The sequence below is a fragment of the Schistocerca piceifrons genome, chromosome 7, assembly GCF_021461385.2.
Source record: "Schistocerca piceifrons isolate TAMUIC-IGC-003096 chromosome 7, iqSchPice1.1, whole genome shotgun sequence".
Classification (NCBI taxonomy): domain Eukaryota; kingdom Metazoa; phylum Arthropoda; class Insecta; order Orthoptera; family Acrididae; genus Schistocerca; species Schistocerca piceifrons.
This window is the reverse complement of record NC_060144.1, coordinates 28,785,792-28,804,547: the sequence shown is the minus strand read 5'-3', so window position 1 is coordinate 28,804,547 and position 18,756 is coordinate 28,785,792. Positions and strand designations below refer to the sequence as shown.

General features: G+C 38.1%; 1 protein-coding gene across 2 annotated transcripts in view; it reads right to left on the bottom strand.

Moving 5' to 3' along the window:
• The window catches only part of LOC124805230 (cyclin-dependent kinase 7), an 84,238-nt gene that overhangs the window by 37,208 nt on the left and 28,274 nt on the right, over positions 1 to 18,756 (bottom strand). For both annotated transcript variants that reach the window (XM_047265732.1, XM_047265733.1), the window contains exon 5: positions 5,260 to 5,387. In XM_047265732.1, coding sequence (XP_047121688.1) covers positions 5,260 to 5,387 — 128 coding nt within the window. The remainder of the gene's footprint in view (positions 1 to 5,259; positions 5,388 to 18,756) is intronic.

Genomic DNA, 18,756 nt, shown 5'->3' with positions numbered 1-18,756 from the left:
CTCATGTTGAGTGTACAGTATAGTGTCTGTGCAAACGTAAAACTGTGAACCATCCACAATTCAGTAACATGTGCAGTGTGTTTCTATCTTTCATAGTTTGTCTGTAATAAACAACTGAAATCTGTTCTTTCTTTTTGAATCATCCTGTATATTAGAACTTTATCACAGCCATCATCTTTGGTCTCCATTATCTTATTATCTTTTCCTTCTCATGCTGTACAAAGCCAAAACTGCTATATAAAAATGGAAATTAATATTATTGATCAATGAAGAATTTTGATACACAGCCAAGAACACAAAATTTTGATTGAGGTTCTTCGCTGCCTGGGGGAGAGAATATGTAATAAATAAAAATTACAACAGGACAACATACAGTGCCCAAGTCAACAACGACAGGCTTTTCTCCTAACAACCTTGGCAGCATCTGGAGGTAGTTTAAAAACAGCCTGTTCAACAGAACTTATAAAATACATGGGTGTCAGTGTAAAGTTTAAACTTATCCCTAACTTGGATACAGCAGCAGCATTCAGAGCTTTTTCCACAAGACTGGTCACAGAATGTTGAGATGTATAACCCTGCTTTTATGTTTCTGGAATAAACTTTTTCCTGCTGTTTATGACATTTTTTATTGCTCCCGTTAAATTTCCCATGTCCACAATGTCAATTTGCACACAATTTTGGATTAATATATTTTTAATTTTCCCATGGAGAAAAAATTAATGTAACTGATGTAAAATGACATTGGCATGGCACTGATTGTCAAGTATATTTACAAATGATACGTGGTTTAAATTTTTTGACACCGGAGCACTCTACTCAGCAGTTCTCAGAGGTAAATGGGTAAAAGTTGGAACAATTGGTGCTGTATCTCCAGCCATGCCAAGTTCTATTTGGTGGGGTGGCTGATCAGAGTAACTTGGTTACTCGAATGAAGATATCATAACCAATCACAAACATTTCCAAATGGTTATGCGCGCGCGTAGCTTCGTGATTGTATGACACGTTTGTTGAACCATATTTAGCATGTCTCGTCATTCGACCACTTGTAGCACTAGTTGATACCTTCACTGACTTTGCATTACTCAGATGTTTTTATTTAAACACAGCATCAATTACTTATTTTTTCATGCTTAGCAAGACACGTTTCAAGAATTTATTCTCATTGCCAAGTGCAATATTTACATACATATTTTTGTGATGTTTCACAAACAAGCAATGTGAGTGTTAGTTTGCATATGTGTGGTTTCCTACATAAGTGAGGATGCATAGTACCTGATAACCTCAAAAAGGTGGCTACAATGCAAGAGATGGAGTACATGCAAACAAAACACAATATACTTACGTAAATATTTGCACTTGACAATGAGAAAAAATTCTAGAAATGCGGCATGTTAAGCATGAAAAAATATGTAACTGGTGCAGTGCTTCATTGTTTAAATAATGAATGACAGCTGCAGGCTTTCCAAAAACATCAATTATGTTTTATCAAATTAAGTCAGACATTTCTACTTCCCAGTTAGTTACCAGTTCCAGTTATACCACTGGTTTTTATTAGATAATAAACCTTTATCAGATAATAAACAAGTCTCTAACAAGTATTTTGATGCCTATTTGTGTATACATCAAACAAAGTGCAAAAATGCAAAGGGGGATCCAATCTGTAACTTTTACAGATAAAATGTTGTTTCCCACGTTTTACATTTTCCCACAATGAAAAGAGTAAAGGCGGGGTTCACTATATTACTCTCTCAGTCATGGAAACATTCAAGTGCCAGGCAGTTAAGAATGAAATTACCAGTCAGACTGCAACCAAGAAGCATCATCCAGCCAATCTCAGGAAACGCTGAATTTTTGAAGCAATCGTTAAAAGAAGCCGAACTAATTCTTAGGAAACAAACTCCAACTTACGACAAGTATAATGATAAATTCATGAACAACAGCTAGCCCAGTACATTGAGTGCTGCAGTCAGCAGCAGGAAAATCAATATCATGCACAGTATGTCAAACATTGGAACAACAGTATGGTCTTGACACAGTAACAAAAACCAAAGTCCAGAGTGCCATCTCAATCTACTGCTGTGATTTATTTGGTGGTAAGTTCCTATGGGATTAAACTGCCGAGGTCATCGGTCCCTAGGCTTACACACTACTTACTCTAACTTAAACTATCTTACACTAAGGACAACACACAAACCCATGGCCAAGGAAGGACTCGAACCTCCGACGGGAGGAGTCGCGCGAACTGTGACAAGGTGCCTCAGATGGTGTGGCTACCCCGTGCAGCTGTGATTTATCTATCTTCGGCAAGTAATGATACAGTCCCTCACCACAGAGGTAAATAATATGTAACTTCGAGTTTCTGCCACCATATAAAATGTTCAGTCTTTTAGGAGACGTCAACCGTACAGAGTAAGGCATCTTAACATTTTACACTGTCCTGATCTACTCTTGTTGCAAATAAAAGGAAATATGATACATGAACCGTAAGTTAAGATACAAGACCTTTAAGCCAAACTTGTTTCCCACACTCATAGTACCCCAATAGCTCATTGCCTAGAGCATGACTGATCAAGTCGAGAGTATTGAGAGTAACTGTGAAACTACTGTAATGTTCCTAATAACTTCCTGATGAGTATTGTACTCTCCAACCACATCCTCTTTTTGCCAAATTAAGCAACCTGTGACACAGAGCGTTACCTTTTTTGGTCACTCTTCGTTCTTTTTTAAGTATACTGGCATCACACAGATTTTTTATTACTCTGTACTTTTAGTCAGTCATACTAGATTTTGCCTTCACAATCATCACCAACACATACTCAAACAGCAGCACTTGGGTCTGAGGTAACAACTTCAAATCACAGTGATTAAAAGATTCGGAGAGATGAAGTGGTGGGACAAATTCCTGATCACTAGCGTGTGAGCCAATATCCTGAGATAAATTCCAAAATTACAAACCTTATTAAATAAAAGAAAGTGACAGTGTTGTTGACTGTGATAGCTCTCACAGGCAAAATCAGTAGGCATGACATTCCCCTCGGTGATATTCATGAGGAGTAAGTTGCAGGTATCAAGCTTTCTCCTCATCGCCGTCGTCATCGCAAAACTATTCAGAATGTGTTTACACAGGTAAAAATGTCACATAGAGGCATGTGAGGACGGCATTATGACCTAGGTGTTAGGTATGTGAGATTGCAAGACTGATTAAAAATTGGGAGGATGTGAACAGGTAGTGAGCGGAAATAAGGAAAATTACACAAAATACAACCACAGATAGTACAGAATATTTTGACTAATGGAATAACAAGCTGTTCGAAAAAGTGGTGGCAATACAACAGAGAAAACTATGATATGTTGTATATCCTTTGGACATGAAAACAATAACTGAATATTGGTACAGAGAGCTAGCATCATGGACTACCAGGTGTCAATATTTAGTCATTTTTAGTGCAAGTTACGCATCCATCTCGACATGCATGTTATGCAGTCATCCCCACAAGTCAACACAAAGTGCATTTACACTTACTAAATCACGGGCAAGATTTGCACATGGCTGTCCCATAGTATTCTATGTCTAACACGTAATGACCCTGCAATATAGATGGCAAAGCTTTTTCCTCCATAAGCATTGTAGAATACATCAGCAAGAGGCAAGCAGTAGAGTTGATGTACAGAATATATGGACGACAGAGTGTGGTGTTACGAAGATTATGGACAGGATTAACATTATTTGCAAAAACTAATAATAAATAATGATCTACTTGCAGTCTTATGGGAAGGACAGTTGCTACTCACCATGTAGCAGAGATACTGAATCACAGATAGGCACAACAAAAACAATGTCAAAGAAAGCTTTTGGCCAAACGGGCCATCAGAATAGACAACAGACAACATCCGCATGCATACACAAAACCACTGTCCCTGGCTGCCAAGGCTAGGACTTTAAGCCAGAAAGGCCTTCATTGGAATTAGACAAAACACACACACACACACACACACACACACACACACACACACACACACACACACACACACCTGTGACCATAGTCTCTGGTGCGTGCACACCTGTGTGTGTGTGTGTGTGTGTGTGTGTGTGTGTGTGTGTGTGTGTGTTGTCTAAGTCTGATGAAGGCCTTTTTGGCTGAAAGCTTTGTTTGGCAGTCTTTTTGCAGTGGCTATCTGCGACTCAGCATCTCCACTATAGGGTGAGTAGCTTCTATCCTTTTCATATTATCATCATTATTCCATCCTGTATTTTTTACTTGTAATCTGATATGCAGATTACCTGGTGCTGACATATCGCTACATGGATGTAGCGCATCCATCTGGGTCACATGTTTCGAGTTTGTAAATTATAGTTTCTCCTTGGGCAACTCACATGAAACCAATCTCTAACCTGTATTGATAAAAGCATGAAAAACCGTCTGAAAATCAACTGTTAAAAATTCAAAACCAGTAATGGTATTTTTGAATAAAGTAACCTAAAACCAATTTGTGGCTTGTTGCTGTACACCATCAACAATTTATTTTATATAACAGCCATGGTCTACAACCATGCTATACAGGGTGTGTCAGGAGGAAAGGTACATGCTTTGAGACGCGATAGTATTAGTGATTCTGAACAAAAACACTTCATATGGACATACGCCCTATTGCAAATGGTTTCCGAGATAGAACACGTGTAACATCCAAAGCCATGGCTTTGAACAAACATTTCATACAATAGGAGTAACGGCACAGTTATTGTTGTATGAAGCAGTATTCAATTTAAATTCATTAATAACTCAAAAACCACACACTCCAACGAAAGCGCGTCTCGGTACACAGTCAAAGTAAATTAAATTTGCAACCAAAAAAGGTCCTGTTTATTTTTTGTCTAGGACTAAGAGTTTGCATGAAGAAATCCCAAGAATATTGGAAACCTCATGTGACGTGTGTGTGCTATAGCTTAAGTACCTTTTTGTAGGCCAGTTTGAGGTAGTTCTCCGACTTGATAGACCATAAGCATCTGTACCAAAATGTTCATCTCAACTTCCTCTATACTACTGTGGTACATTGTAAAAAATAAAATAAATAAAAATTTACATTACAAGTGTTCTATCTTGGAAACCATTTGGAATAGGGCACATGTCCACATCAAGTTTTCTGTTCAGAATCACTAATGCTATCCCTTGTCAAAACACGTACCTTTCCTCCTAACTCACTATGTATATGATATTATTAAACATTATATATGAATATCACTATTCCTGTGGTACTTACCTGTACCATCTGGTCACCACTTGATGCGTGTACATTCGATTTGGCGACCCAAAAAACTTTGCGAGACCAAAATCTCCTATCTTGAGAACTCCCTTACTGTTCACAAGGAGATTGTTTGGTTTCAAATCCTAAACAAAATATCAAACAATCACATTAAATATTAATGTTCTACAAAGAATATATTGATAAAAAGGTAAGTATCTGTATTAGCCATTACAACTGCAACAATAAGGATACTGTACACATTAAATGTAAAATACCAATATAATCCAAACAGATCTCACTCCGTTGCTGTTAGTTAACAATTCAGTTGTATAACTGTTATATCTGTATAAATGCAACTAGAAGAGCCTTCACTCAAAGTTTACTTTCATCTTTTTCTACCTCCTCCTAAAAAGTTGGTGTCATCATGTCAAAAATTGCTGTCAGCATGACAGCATGTTGTGGTTTTTTCCCCACGTTGTCTTTTTTTGTATTTTCTTATTCAAATCTGATGCAAAATGGGAGAGCAGTAGCGAATATTAAAAATATTTGTGGAATAAGGTGCACCTACATTTACAATGTGGATTGAAAATGTGGTTCTCTCAGTGTTTCGCTGTTTTCATACTGGACATCTCCAGCTAGCTGAAGAACACAGCAACTGGCAATTTCTCTTGAAATTCTGTATGATTATACCACCAAATAAACAATTTTAAAGAGAATATCGATCAGAGAGTAACCTCCATTATGACAGAAATAGCATTCTTTCCAAAAATATTATTTAACAGCTGCTGTTTAAAAGGGTTTTGTCTATGACAATGTGAATAAAGCAGCTGACAATACATGGCATTTAAATAACATTTCAGTTATAAACTATGTCCTGTTTATCTTTTTAGCTGTGTTAACTTAGTCACTCAGGGAATCTTGCATCTTATCTTGACAATTTTTTTAAAAAAGGACAGATTGCTACTCACCACTTAGTGGAGATGCTGATTTGCAGACAGGCACAACAAAAAGACTCCTAAACAAGTAAGCTTTTGGCCAAAGACCTATCTCTGAAGTAGACAATGCGTACGTATGCACACAGTCTGGCCTTGAGAGCCAGATACTGTGATTGTGGTTGTGGCTGTGTGTGTGTGTGTGTGTGTGTGTGTGTGTGTGTGTGTGTGTGTGTGTGTGTGTGTGTGTTTTGTCTACTTCGAAGCAGTCCTTTTGATCGAAAGCTTACTTGTTTAGAAGTCTTTTTGTTGTGCCTGTCTATGACTCAACATCTCCGCTATATTGTGAGTAGCAATCCTTCCTTTTCATAACATTGTTTTTATTCCATCCTGGATATTCCACTCAATCTTATCTTGATTTTTTTGACATGGCTTCCTTTAGGTCATCCATTGCCATTCTAGTATTTCTGATTATCCAGAATGAGATTTTCTCTCTGCAGTGGAGTGTGCGCTGATATGAAATTTCCCTACAGATTAAAACACTGTGCAGGACCAAGACTCGAACTCGGGACCTTTGCCTTTCGCGGGCATGCGCTCTACCAACTGAGCTACCCAAGCACGACTCACGACGTGTCCTCACAGCTTCGATTCTGCCAGTACCACGTCTCCTACCTTCCAAACTTCACAGAAACTCTTCTGCAAACCTTGCAGAAATAGCACTCCTGGAAGACAGTTCACCATGATCTTGTCCTACAAGTTCTTCCTCCCTTGATCACCATTCTTCATATTGTAACAGAATACTATTATTTTGGCTTATGAGAATGTTAACAGTCTGCTGTAGGTGGCAGAGTAAAGAAGACGTAAGTGTTTCATCACTCCCTTGAGGGATGATGATTAACACCAACGAGCGAGAGTTTAGTTATATACTGTCGACAAGGATCTCCATGCTTGTGTTCATCTGTTTGGTTCCAATATCTGTGAAATTCCATGCATCAAAAGCTAGAAAGATTTACTTCAACCACTACGTGTGAAGCAGGCAATATCATAACCAATGTTGAACTGTGTTATTAGCTGCTGTAGTCATCCACACAAAAAATTATTTATGTTGCCAAGTACTTACAATGATGTTTACAAGGACCAGTTTAAGCTTCACGAGTGTTAAGTGATCTAGACCGAGAAGGAAAAACATGGAATTAACACGAAATAATATGCATGAAACAGAAGTGTCATTTTATTGAAAATATGTTGATTTAAGAACATCTCAACGGATGCTGAACAATCACAAACAGCAGTGCCAATTTAGTATTATAAAACTGTCATCTATTGTATGTCACTGGCAGTAAAAATATTTATTAAGTCTGCAAGACAAAAGTTTCCAGTTTTAGATTAGATCCTTGGCTCCATGCCAGAGCGTCACGTGCAATAATATAGTAAAAACATACAGTGAATTTCAGCTCTATTTAAGCATTTAAAATGAAATACCTTTTTTGCAATGGTATATATCTTTTACCACCAATGTGGTTAATAAAGCTGATGTGAATGATATAGCATAGCCTCTGGTTAAAAAAAAAAAAAAAAGAGAGAGAGTATAAATAAGTTATCAATACTCAACAATGGAAGTGTGATCTGCGCTCTCAGAATAGCAATTTGTATTGTGATCTTTGTCCTTTTCGTAGAAAAAGAATGAGCGTATTTTTTTGTTTCTCTGTCTTATTGATCCTGATGTTCTAGTTGACGAACGCTTATTGTTCACGGTCTGTAACTGATACAATTATCTGTAGTAATAATAGCATTTTGTTCAATATATATGAAATTAATTATGGTAATATGTGTTTTTTGTCAGTAGCGGGTACCTTACCCGCATATGATTCAGTTACGTAATAATTAAATGTTGCCCTGGCCATTTTGTGTAGGCTCATTATTGTAGCGACACCACTGATAACAAAAATCATATAAGTTCTTTTAACAGTCACTTAATGCTAAAAGTATTAAAAAGAATAATCTCAATAAAATGAAAACGGCGTCTTGTAATATTTTCCAATTCATATCAGGCCAGAGGTACAGTTTTTTATTAATAGTAATCTAGCATTTGTAGACTTAGAGAAAGCTTTTGACAATGTTAACTGGAATACTCTCTTTCAAATTCTGAAGGTGGCAGGGGTAAAATACAGGGAGCGAAAGGCTATTTACAATTTGTACAGAAACCAGATGGCAGTTATAAGAGTCGAGGGGCATGAAAGGGAAGCAGCGGTTGGGAAGGGAGTGAGACAGGGTTGTAGCCTGTTTCCGTGTTTCCGATGTTATTCAATCTGTATATTGAGCAAGCAGTAAAGGAGGCAAAAGAAAAGTTCCGAGTAGGTATTAAAGTCCATTGAGAAGAAATAAAAATGTTGAGGTTTGCCGATGACATTGTAATTCTGTCAGAGACAGCAAAGGACTTGGAAGAGCAGTTGAATGGAATGGACAGTGTCTTGAAAGGAGGATATAAGCTGAACATCAACAAAAGCAAAACGAGGATAATGGAATGTAGTAAAATTAAATCGGGTGATGCTGAGGGAATTAGATTAGGAAATGAGACACTTAAAGTAGTAAAGGAGTTTTGCTATTTAGGGAGTAAAATAACTGATGATGGTCGAAGTAGAGAGGGTATAAAATGTAGACTGGCAATGACAAGGAAATCGTTTCTGAAGAAGAGAAATTTGTTAACGTCGAGTATAGATTTAAGTGTCAGGAAGTCGTTTCTGAAAGTATTTGTACGGAGTGTAGCCATGTATGGAAGTGAAACGTGGACAATAACTAGTTTGGACAAGAAGAGAATAGAAGCTTTCGAAATGTGGTGCTACAGAAGAATGCTGAAGATTAGATGGGTAGATCACATAACTAATGAGGAGGTATTGAATAGAATTGGAGAGAAGAGGAGCTTGTGGCACAACTTGACTAGAAGAAGGGATCGGTTGGTAGGACATGTTCTGAGACATTGAGGGATCACCAATTTAGTATTGGAGGACAGCGTGGAGGGTAAAAATCGTAGAGGGAGACCAAGAGATGAATACACTAAGCAGATTTAGAAGGATGTAGGCTGCAGTAGGTACTGGGGGATGAAGAAGCTTGCATAGGATAGAGTAGCATGGAGAGCTGCATCAAACCAGTCTCAGGACTGAAGACCACAACAACAACAACAACAACAACAACAGTAAAATCTATAAATGTGTACGCTGCCACTACACATAGGCAGCTATCCTGGAGTATCAAGCCCCACAGAACAAATAATTAAGCATTGTGTTTAGTGGATTATCGTGTAATATTAAAGAAAGATTTTTAGTCCATTGTGAGTAAGATCGATGTCTTCATATTGGGATACATATGATATTCTGGCGATAGCGCCATGAGAAAAATTAGCCATGGCTTTAAACAAACATTTCATACTATAGGAATAACAGCACAGTTATTGTTATATGAAGCAGTATTCAATTTTAATTCATTTTAAAAATTACGCAGTAACTGGTGCCCAACGTGGTGCTTGATGTTCCAGAAAATTTATGTATGTGGGAAGAAAATATTATTACTGTAAGAAAATTAATGCTTGTATATGTAATCTGTTTCACGTGTATGAGTAATATTATTTTCGATTTAAAGAGGAACAGGAGACCTGTAACCCACAACAGATTTGAATAAAGATGACAATAAAAATGAAGGTAAGGGCTTCTGAAAGTATCTCTTGCTTTCATGTGTCATGTAGTTTGCCAATATTCATGGTTCGTACCGTGCGGTAGTGTTTTGCAAATAGTAATTCAAACACAAGAAAATTTATATTTGCTCTAAATTTGAGGAGAATTAGAACTTTTATATTGTATTATTATTTTTGTGGTGATTGCTGTGTGAAAATAATTGTGATAGAATAATTCCTCGTTCAGAGTGCATGAGATTACGTAGCAAGACTAGGAGAGAAGTTGATATAGAAGCAGATTCACGAGAGGGTAGTGATAACGAATTGGAGGAAATCCCCATGGGATCTACATCCAATAGAAATATATGAGAAAATATTACAGATCATGAAATAGAAACTGCACATCAGTGAGCAGAAATCGAGCGTAGCGTTGACAGCAGCATGTTGCTAACTGTTGCGGGTGAAACAACTGCGCCCGCAACTAAGCAAACAGTTACATGCGCCGCGCCTGGTTACGACACCATGACTGCAATTTTGATGAAGTTAGATCAGTTCCAAAAGCAACAGGAGGAGAGAGATAGAGAGAGGGAAAGAATACAGTTAGAAAGGGAGAGACAGCAGGAGAGAGAGAGAGAGAGAGAGAGAGAGAGAGAGAGAGAGAGAGAGAGAGAGAGAGAATGCAGTTAAAAAGGGAGAGACAGCAGGAGGAGAGAGAGAGAGAGAGAGAGAATGCAGTTAGAAAGGGAGAGACAGCAGGAGGAAAGAGAAAGTGAGAGAAGAAAGGAAAAAGAGAGGGAAAACAGAATAGATGAACAGCTTAAATGTTTAGATGTCATGAAAGCAGACATAGCCAGTTTGAAACAAGCGTACCAGGAATTGCCAAATTTGGTAGCTAGTTTAACCACAGATGTACAAAATCTGCAAATAGAGCAGAATAGCATGAAGGAAGATATTGAAAACATAACTAAGAGGGTAGAAAATAGAGAGATAGGAAATGGGGAAAGAATACAGAATTGAAACAAATAGGCAATAAAAGACAGACAGAAATGACACGTACAATTCGTGCAGTTCACTCGACTGGTCAGGTAAATCATACAGAACAGGGAAGAGTGAGTAACATGAGAATGGAGGACAATTATGTACCTGCTTCACATGTTGCACCCGAAAATCCATTATTCTCTGCCACGTATAGTACAATTTGTGGGGTGCAGGCAAGAACGAGTAGTCCCAACAGTGGAATGTTGAATAGTGTGGGGGCTGTGCCCACTGTACCATCAATAATGATGGAGGAGAGTTTAATTAACCGCCGCCAGTTTCAGACCTTCTCCATAGACAAGAAAAATATTCACTTGGTTGTAATTATAAAGAGTTTTCGAAACATACTGCCCAGAGCATGGAACGAGAAACAAAAGATACAGTTTATTGTTTCGCACATAGTAGGAGATGCTGCTCTATGGGCGACAGGTGCAACTGAAAACAGCTACACCTGTGAACAATTTCAGAAGGCATTTCTAAATAAATACTGGTCACCTTGTATTCAGGAAAGACTTAGAAAAGAAGTGTACAGTCCAGAGGCACATAGTCCTAAACAAGGAAGCCTAAGGAAGTATTTCAAAAAATATATTAACAAAACGTGACATTGGGACAAACCACTTTCAAATCGTGATGTGATCAGGCTATTAAAAACCAGACTTCCACCAAATATAAGAGAAAAACTAAACCATGTACCAGACAAGAATTTAAATAACTGTTCTAATGGGCAAAAACACAATGGTAAACCTATGAACGAAAACCAGTCATTTAATAGTCATCCAAATGATGACAAAGGTAACAACAATAGACAGTCTTGGGGAAACAGTTCACCTCAATACAGGAGGGAACGAAGGTATGAGGAAAGGTTTGGCCCAGGAGGTGGCAATAAACAGCCAATGCCAGACGCAGGGCCACAAGGGAAGAATAGATTTGCAATGCCATGGTATCTGAAACAGGATAGTCAGAATAATACAGAGAGATATCCTAACAATAACAATAATAGAAACGAACATGGGCAACCAGGTACTTCAAACAACCCAGCTTGGCAGAATCAGAATCAAAGTGAGAGAATAGTTGATATGACGAACGACAATCGTCCTACATCAACTGATTCGGCAAACTAAAGACGGCCACAATTAGCTCTCTGTTGTCAGCTGTGGGACAGAGGGAGAAACATGATGTAGTCAATATGTTAAGATATAACGATGGTGTTGGAATGAAGGAGGAACTTTTATCAGAGGATAAGAGATGTAACCAGTAGACAGTGAGTTGGTACAGGCTGTGGTTCAGGCTAAAGTTCTTAGTATACCTGTCAATATCATGACTGATACAGGAACTACAGTTAATGTGATGAGTTATGATTTCTATAGGAAAATGTGCCAATTGCATAAAGTGCCAGTGCTGCCAGTTCAGAATTGCAAAGTGTCGGGTGCCACAAAGAGCCAGGTACAGGTGGACGTATTTATGGGAAATAGAGCATTCAACTGCACGTTCCTGGTTGTAAAGGGATTGGGAGTCACCTTTATTCTGGGTTGGGAGTTTTTGAGGGAAAGGAATGTCTATATGGACCTCTCTCATGGTATTTGCAGTCTGGAGACTGGAGCAGCAAGAGTGCAACTGGAATTTCTGTGCACTAAAGCTATACATGCCAAGTATTGTCAGAATGTTAAAGTGAAGTGTAGCCTGCCAAAAATACTGCATATGCAGCAGTATTTTGGGGGGCGAGATTGCAGCCATCACAGTGGAGAGAATGTTTAGTACCAAAGCCCTGTCTGCACAATAGAAGATAAAGTAGAGGAATCCACACATCTGACACCAGAACAGCAATTACAATTATCTCCGTTATTGAAGGAACATATAGAAGTATTCTCTGAGAGAGCAGGGGCCATCAGAGGTTATACATATAATACTGATGTGATACCACACAAGACATTTTGTAACACTGCTTACTCTGTTCCATGGTCGATGAAGGAGGTAGTGAAACTAGAGATACATAATATGCTAGAATGGGGAATAATTGAGCCGTCAGTGTCACCGTATAGCAGCCCATTACTAGTGGTCACAAAAGATAGTGAAAAAATACCTTATGGCTGTAGTTATTTTCTAATTAATCCTGAGAATAAGAAACCAGTGGATTTACACCCATATAAGGATTTGAAAAAAAATTAGGAATAATATATATGCATGTAATAGATGTAGGTTTAGGCTTGATAATATTTCTTTTCATGTATGAATTTTCAATTTATGTGTAATCAAGATGAAAGTTTTATCCTGGTATGTAGTAAAAGTTCCATGCACTTAACGTCATGATAGAATTTGTTAGAAATATGTAATGACAAATGCAATGGTATATCTAGAATTTTAAAGAGACTAGTTAATTGGTCATGACTATTAACAGTACACCTAATAGTACAAGCCATGAATCAACTGAATGAAAAAGAATTTAACCCTTTCAGACCCTCTGGCTGCAATTGTGTACATTAACTTTTACCGTCTGTTAGCTGCAACAAAAGTACTTGTTCCCTAAGCAAACCTGAGCTACACACTTGTAAATGTTCAACCTTTTCATCACGCGCAAATGCTGCCAACCGTTGGGCATCACTATAAAAATATCAGCAAGTCAATGTACCAGAGCGCAGCAACTCGTGACCACCAGAATATATGGTTCGCTATATTCCAGTGTATAATTGAATATTGTTGTTGTTGTTTTACATGGAAATTATTGAATGAGCATTTTACTAATTATTACAATAGAGAATATTTCATAATTAGTTATTTTAGTCCTTAAAGTGAAGCCAAGTGAACAAAGTACGTTTTGGAAATGGGTACATATTTTTGTATACATCTTGCTCCTAAAATCATTAAAAAATCACCTAAGACCACTACCACATAAATAAAAATTTTTCTTCTTCCAGAAATATTTCGGGTCTGAAAGGGTTAAGATCAATAAGTAGAGGTAGTTTCATCTACCAAATTCATGAAGATAGAATGTCATTAAGGGTTGAGTTGTTTGGGGGAGGAGACCAGTCAGCGAGGTCATCAGTCTCATCGGATTAGGGAAGGACAGGGATGGAAGTCGGCCATGCCCTTTCAAAGGAACCATCCCAGCATTTGCTTGGAGCGACTTAGGGAAATCACGGAAAACCTAAATCAGGATGGCTGGAAGTGGGACTGAACCGTCGCCCTCCCGAGTGCGAGTTCAGTGTGCTAGCAACTGCGCCACCTCGCTCGGTTGTCATTAAGGTACGTTCACATTTTGAGTGAACTGGACTGTCAAGTACAGTGATTTTAAAAAATATCACAGAAGCAGAGACATATTCAGGTGTCCTGTATTCAGCATTTATATATTTATATGTATCTTAATATGTGACAAACTGAGTTGTTGTATAAAAAAGACCAGTGTCGAAAAGTCCAAAAAATGGTCTAAATGGCCAAGCACATGCAGCAGGAAGGTACTAACACTACCAATACTTAATATGCATTGTAATGAGCTATAATGTGCATATGAACACATTGTGTATTTTGTCATGTAAATAAAATGTTAAAGTTTTCATGAACAATTTAATGTGCCACAAGAAACTGTGAGGAACAGTGACTGTATGTGCATAGACCCGAATGAACATTGTGTCAATAAACTGGATTCAGTGTGAACAAACGTAACATTAGTCATGGGAATATAGTGTAATAAATAGTGTTCATGAAACAGTCTAAACGGTACAACACCAGAGATGTTGGTTTTATTATAGTGTATTAAGGTTAAATGTAGTGAATAGCTTACAGACCGTGGCGAACTAATACGTGTGTTTCAGCCAAGGGCATTATTTAATACAGTCGAAGCACAGCTGATCGAAACAGATGTCAGGAAATCAATGATCAGAGTGAAATAAGTCAACAATGGGAATCTGCCCGTGCAAGAGAACAGAACAGTTGATCTGTGCAAGTGTGTCTGGAGATACCTATTCGTGACATTATAGGCAGTGTGGTGCATGACAGAAGTAGTGAGACTGTGTAAACAGGCTACTCTGGGACACAGCAACTGTATGAAGCAAACATTAATGTGTGACAGACGGTGAATTTGAACAGTGTCATACAGCAATAAGAAACTGAAATATAAGCTGCAGCAAGAGCGTCACGAACTGTACTTGAACAGTGTCATACAGTGGACTTTGTACATATTAACAAGTGGACAATTACTTCATACACAAAATGACATAAGCTGGTACTGGGTGAAGCATAAAAAGCTGGACTAATAATCATGTGTTTTTTTCCCATCTGCAGGAATGAAAATCTATTTATTTATAATGAACTGATGCTGATGCAGTTCATGAATTTCACGAAATTTTGCTATGGAGGTGTTGGAGAACAAATGCAAGGAGGGTAGAAGATGACCCACATCCGGTATGCGGTTGTGTGCAGCTAGTCGCTGTTGAGCGTCAACTGATTGCTCGCTTCAGTGATGTCACAACCTGCAGTACGCGCTGATGGGAGAGAAATCCGGTGCCCTCTCCCTCATCAATTCACCAGCTTACCGCGAAACTCATCAATTCACCAGCTTACCGCGAAAGAAAATTAATAATGAACATTCTAAATTTTATAAAAACCTCTACAATGAACTGAATTGAAATTAACTACCTCTGTATTTATGTATTTAAGTGTTGAATAAGAGGACAATCTTTATAGCTCTACCCTGGTTTTCCCTCGGTTTCCCAGCGGCTTTCACCCAAATGGGGGAGCACAAAACATAGTCTGAGGAGAAGTAATAAAAAAGTCTGTACTCAACTTCAGAGTAAAATCATCCATGTGCAAGAATTACAATAAAGCACCTGTATCATCATAACTATTGAAATTACATGTGTCTGTAGTCATCTGTTGGGACGCAGATAAACTAAGAATGTATTAATACCGTTATTACATCAAATACGTCTGCAGTCACCTGTTTGGATGAACACCAATAATAAACGGGAATATACTATCATGGAATGCCATTTACAAGACTGTATGTAGCTATGCAAATGGCATTCCAGTGCACTTTTACAGCATAGCCTCCAGTAAAAAAGAGTATAAATGAGTTATCGATACTCAACAATGGAAGTGTGATCTGCGCTCTCAGAATAGCACTTTGTATTATGATCTTTGTCCTTTTTGTAGAAGAAGAATGAGTGTATTTTTTTGTTTCACTGTCTTATCGGTTCTGATGTTCTAGCTGACGGACGCTTATTGTTCACATTCTGTAACTGATAAAATTATCTGTACTAATAATAGCATTTTGTTCAATATATATGAAATTAATTACGGTAATATGTGTTTTTTGTCAGTAGCGGGTACCTTTTCCGCATATGATTCAGTTACGTAATAATTAAATGTTGCCCTGGCCATTTTGTGTAGGCTCATTATTGTAGTGACACCACTGATAACAAAAATCATATAAGTTCTTTTAACAGTAACTTAATGCTAAAAGTATTAAAAAGAATAATCTCAATAAACTGAAAACGGCGTCTTGTAATATTTTCCAATTCATATCAGGCCAGAGGTACAGTTTTTTATTAATAGTAATATCTATAAATGTGTACGCTGCCACTACACATAGGCAGCTATACTGGAGTATCAAGCCCCACAGAACAAATAATTAAGCATTGTGTTCAGTAGATTATCGTGTAATATTAAAGAAAGATTTTTAATCCATTGTGAGTAAGATGGATGTCTTCATATTGGGATACATATGATATTTCTGGCGATAGGGTCATGACACATCTTACTTCATTTTACACTCAGTGTAGCAAACATTATATATCAGAAGGCTGTTTGATTTCTGTTCCAATAGATCTTATATTTTTTCTTCACAACAGTCAAAGTGAATATTAATAAACAAGATATATTTTACAATTAAGATTTCTCCTCCATCCTTTATTAACAACAATTCTCAACCCAAATGCTCACAGAAGAAGTCCAATACTGTGTATAGTCTTATTTCTTTCAAAGACCAAATTTCAGACAGACACTGCCCTTTGTATCAAATTTTATGACTGCTTAACATTGCAATATAAAAATGCAGTTGTAATAAAGCGGGCAAAAAGCAATACAAATGTCTCAAAAATGAGATCGACAGGAAGTGCAAAATAGATAAGCAGGGATGGCTAGAGCACAAAATGTAAGGATGCAGAGGCACATATCACCAGGGTTAAGATAGATACTGCCTACAGGAAAATTAAAGAGATCTTTGGAGAGAAGAGAACCAATTGTATGAATCTCAAAAGCTCAGATGGAAAACCAGTGCTAAGCAAAGAAGGGAAGGCAGAAAGGTGGAAGGAGTATACAGAGGGTGTATACAAGGGCGATATAGTTGAGGGCAATATTATGAAAATGGAAGAGGATGTAGATGAAGATGAAATGGGAGATGTGATATTACGTGAAGAGTTTGACAGAGCACTGTAAGATCTAAGTCGAAACAAGGCCCCAGGAGTAGACAACATTCCATTAGAACTACTGATAAACTTGGCAGAGCCAGCCCTGACAAAACTCTACCTTTTGGTGAGCAAGATGTATGAGACAGGCGAAATACCATCAGACTTAAAGAAGAGTATAATAATTCCAATCCCAAAGAAAGAAAGTGCTGACAGTTGTGAAACTTACTGAACTATGAGTTTAATTAATCAGTCACGGCTGCAAAATACTAATATGAATTCTTTACAGACAAATGGAAAAACTGGTAGAAGCCGACCTCGGGGAAGATCATTTTGGATTCTGTAGAAATGTTGGTACACATGAGGCAATACTGACCCTAAGACTTATCTTAGAAGATAGATTAAGGAAAGACAAACCTATGTTTCTAGCATTTGTACAGAAACCAGATGGCAGTTATAAGAGTCAAGGGGCACAAAAGGGAAGCAGTGGTTGAGAAGGGAGTGAGACAGGGTTTTAGCCTAACTGATATGTTATTCAATCTGTATACTGAGCAAGCAGAGAAACGAAAGAAAATTTTGGAGTAGGAATTAAAATACATGGAGAAGAAATAAAAACTTTGAGGTTTGCCAATGACATTGCAATTCTGTCAGAGACAGCAAAGGACCTGGAAGAGCAGTTGAACGGAATGGACAGTGTCTTGAAAGGACATATGATGAACATCCCTTAGCACTCCGTCTTCAGGTCACGAGTGGCCTACCGGGACCATCCGACCGCCGTGTCATCCTCAGAGGAGGATGCGGATAGGAGGGGCGTGTGGTCAGCACACCACTCTCCCGGTCGTTATGATGGTATTCTTGACCGAAGCCGCTACTATTCAGTCGAGTAGCTCCTCAGTTGGCATCACGAGGCTGAGTGCACCCCGAAAAATGGCAACCACACATGGCGGCCTGGATGGTCACCCATCCAAGTGCTGACCACGCCCCACAGCGCTTAACTTCGGCGATCTCGCGGGAACCGTTGTATCCACTGCTGCAAGGCCATTGCCCATATGATGAACATCAAAAAAAGAAAAATGAGGATAATGGAATGTAGTCGAATTAAAGCAGGTGATGCTGAGGGAATTAAATTAGGAAATGAGACACTTAATGTAGTAGATGAGTTTTTCTATTTGGGGCGCAAAATAACCGGTGATGGTTGAAATAGAGAGGATATAAAATGTGGACTGACAATGGCAAGGAAAGCATTTCTGAAGAGAAATTTGTTATCATCGGGCATAGATTTAAGTGTCAGGAAGTCTTTTCTGAAAGTATTTGCATGGAGTGTAGCCATATATGGAAGTGAAACATGGATCATAAATAGTTTGGACAAGAAGAGTACAGAAGCATTCGAAATGAGGTGTTACAGAAGAATGCTGAAGAGTAGATGGGTAGATCACGTAACTAATGAGGTGGTACTGAACAGAGTTGGGGAGAAGAGGAA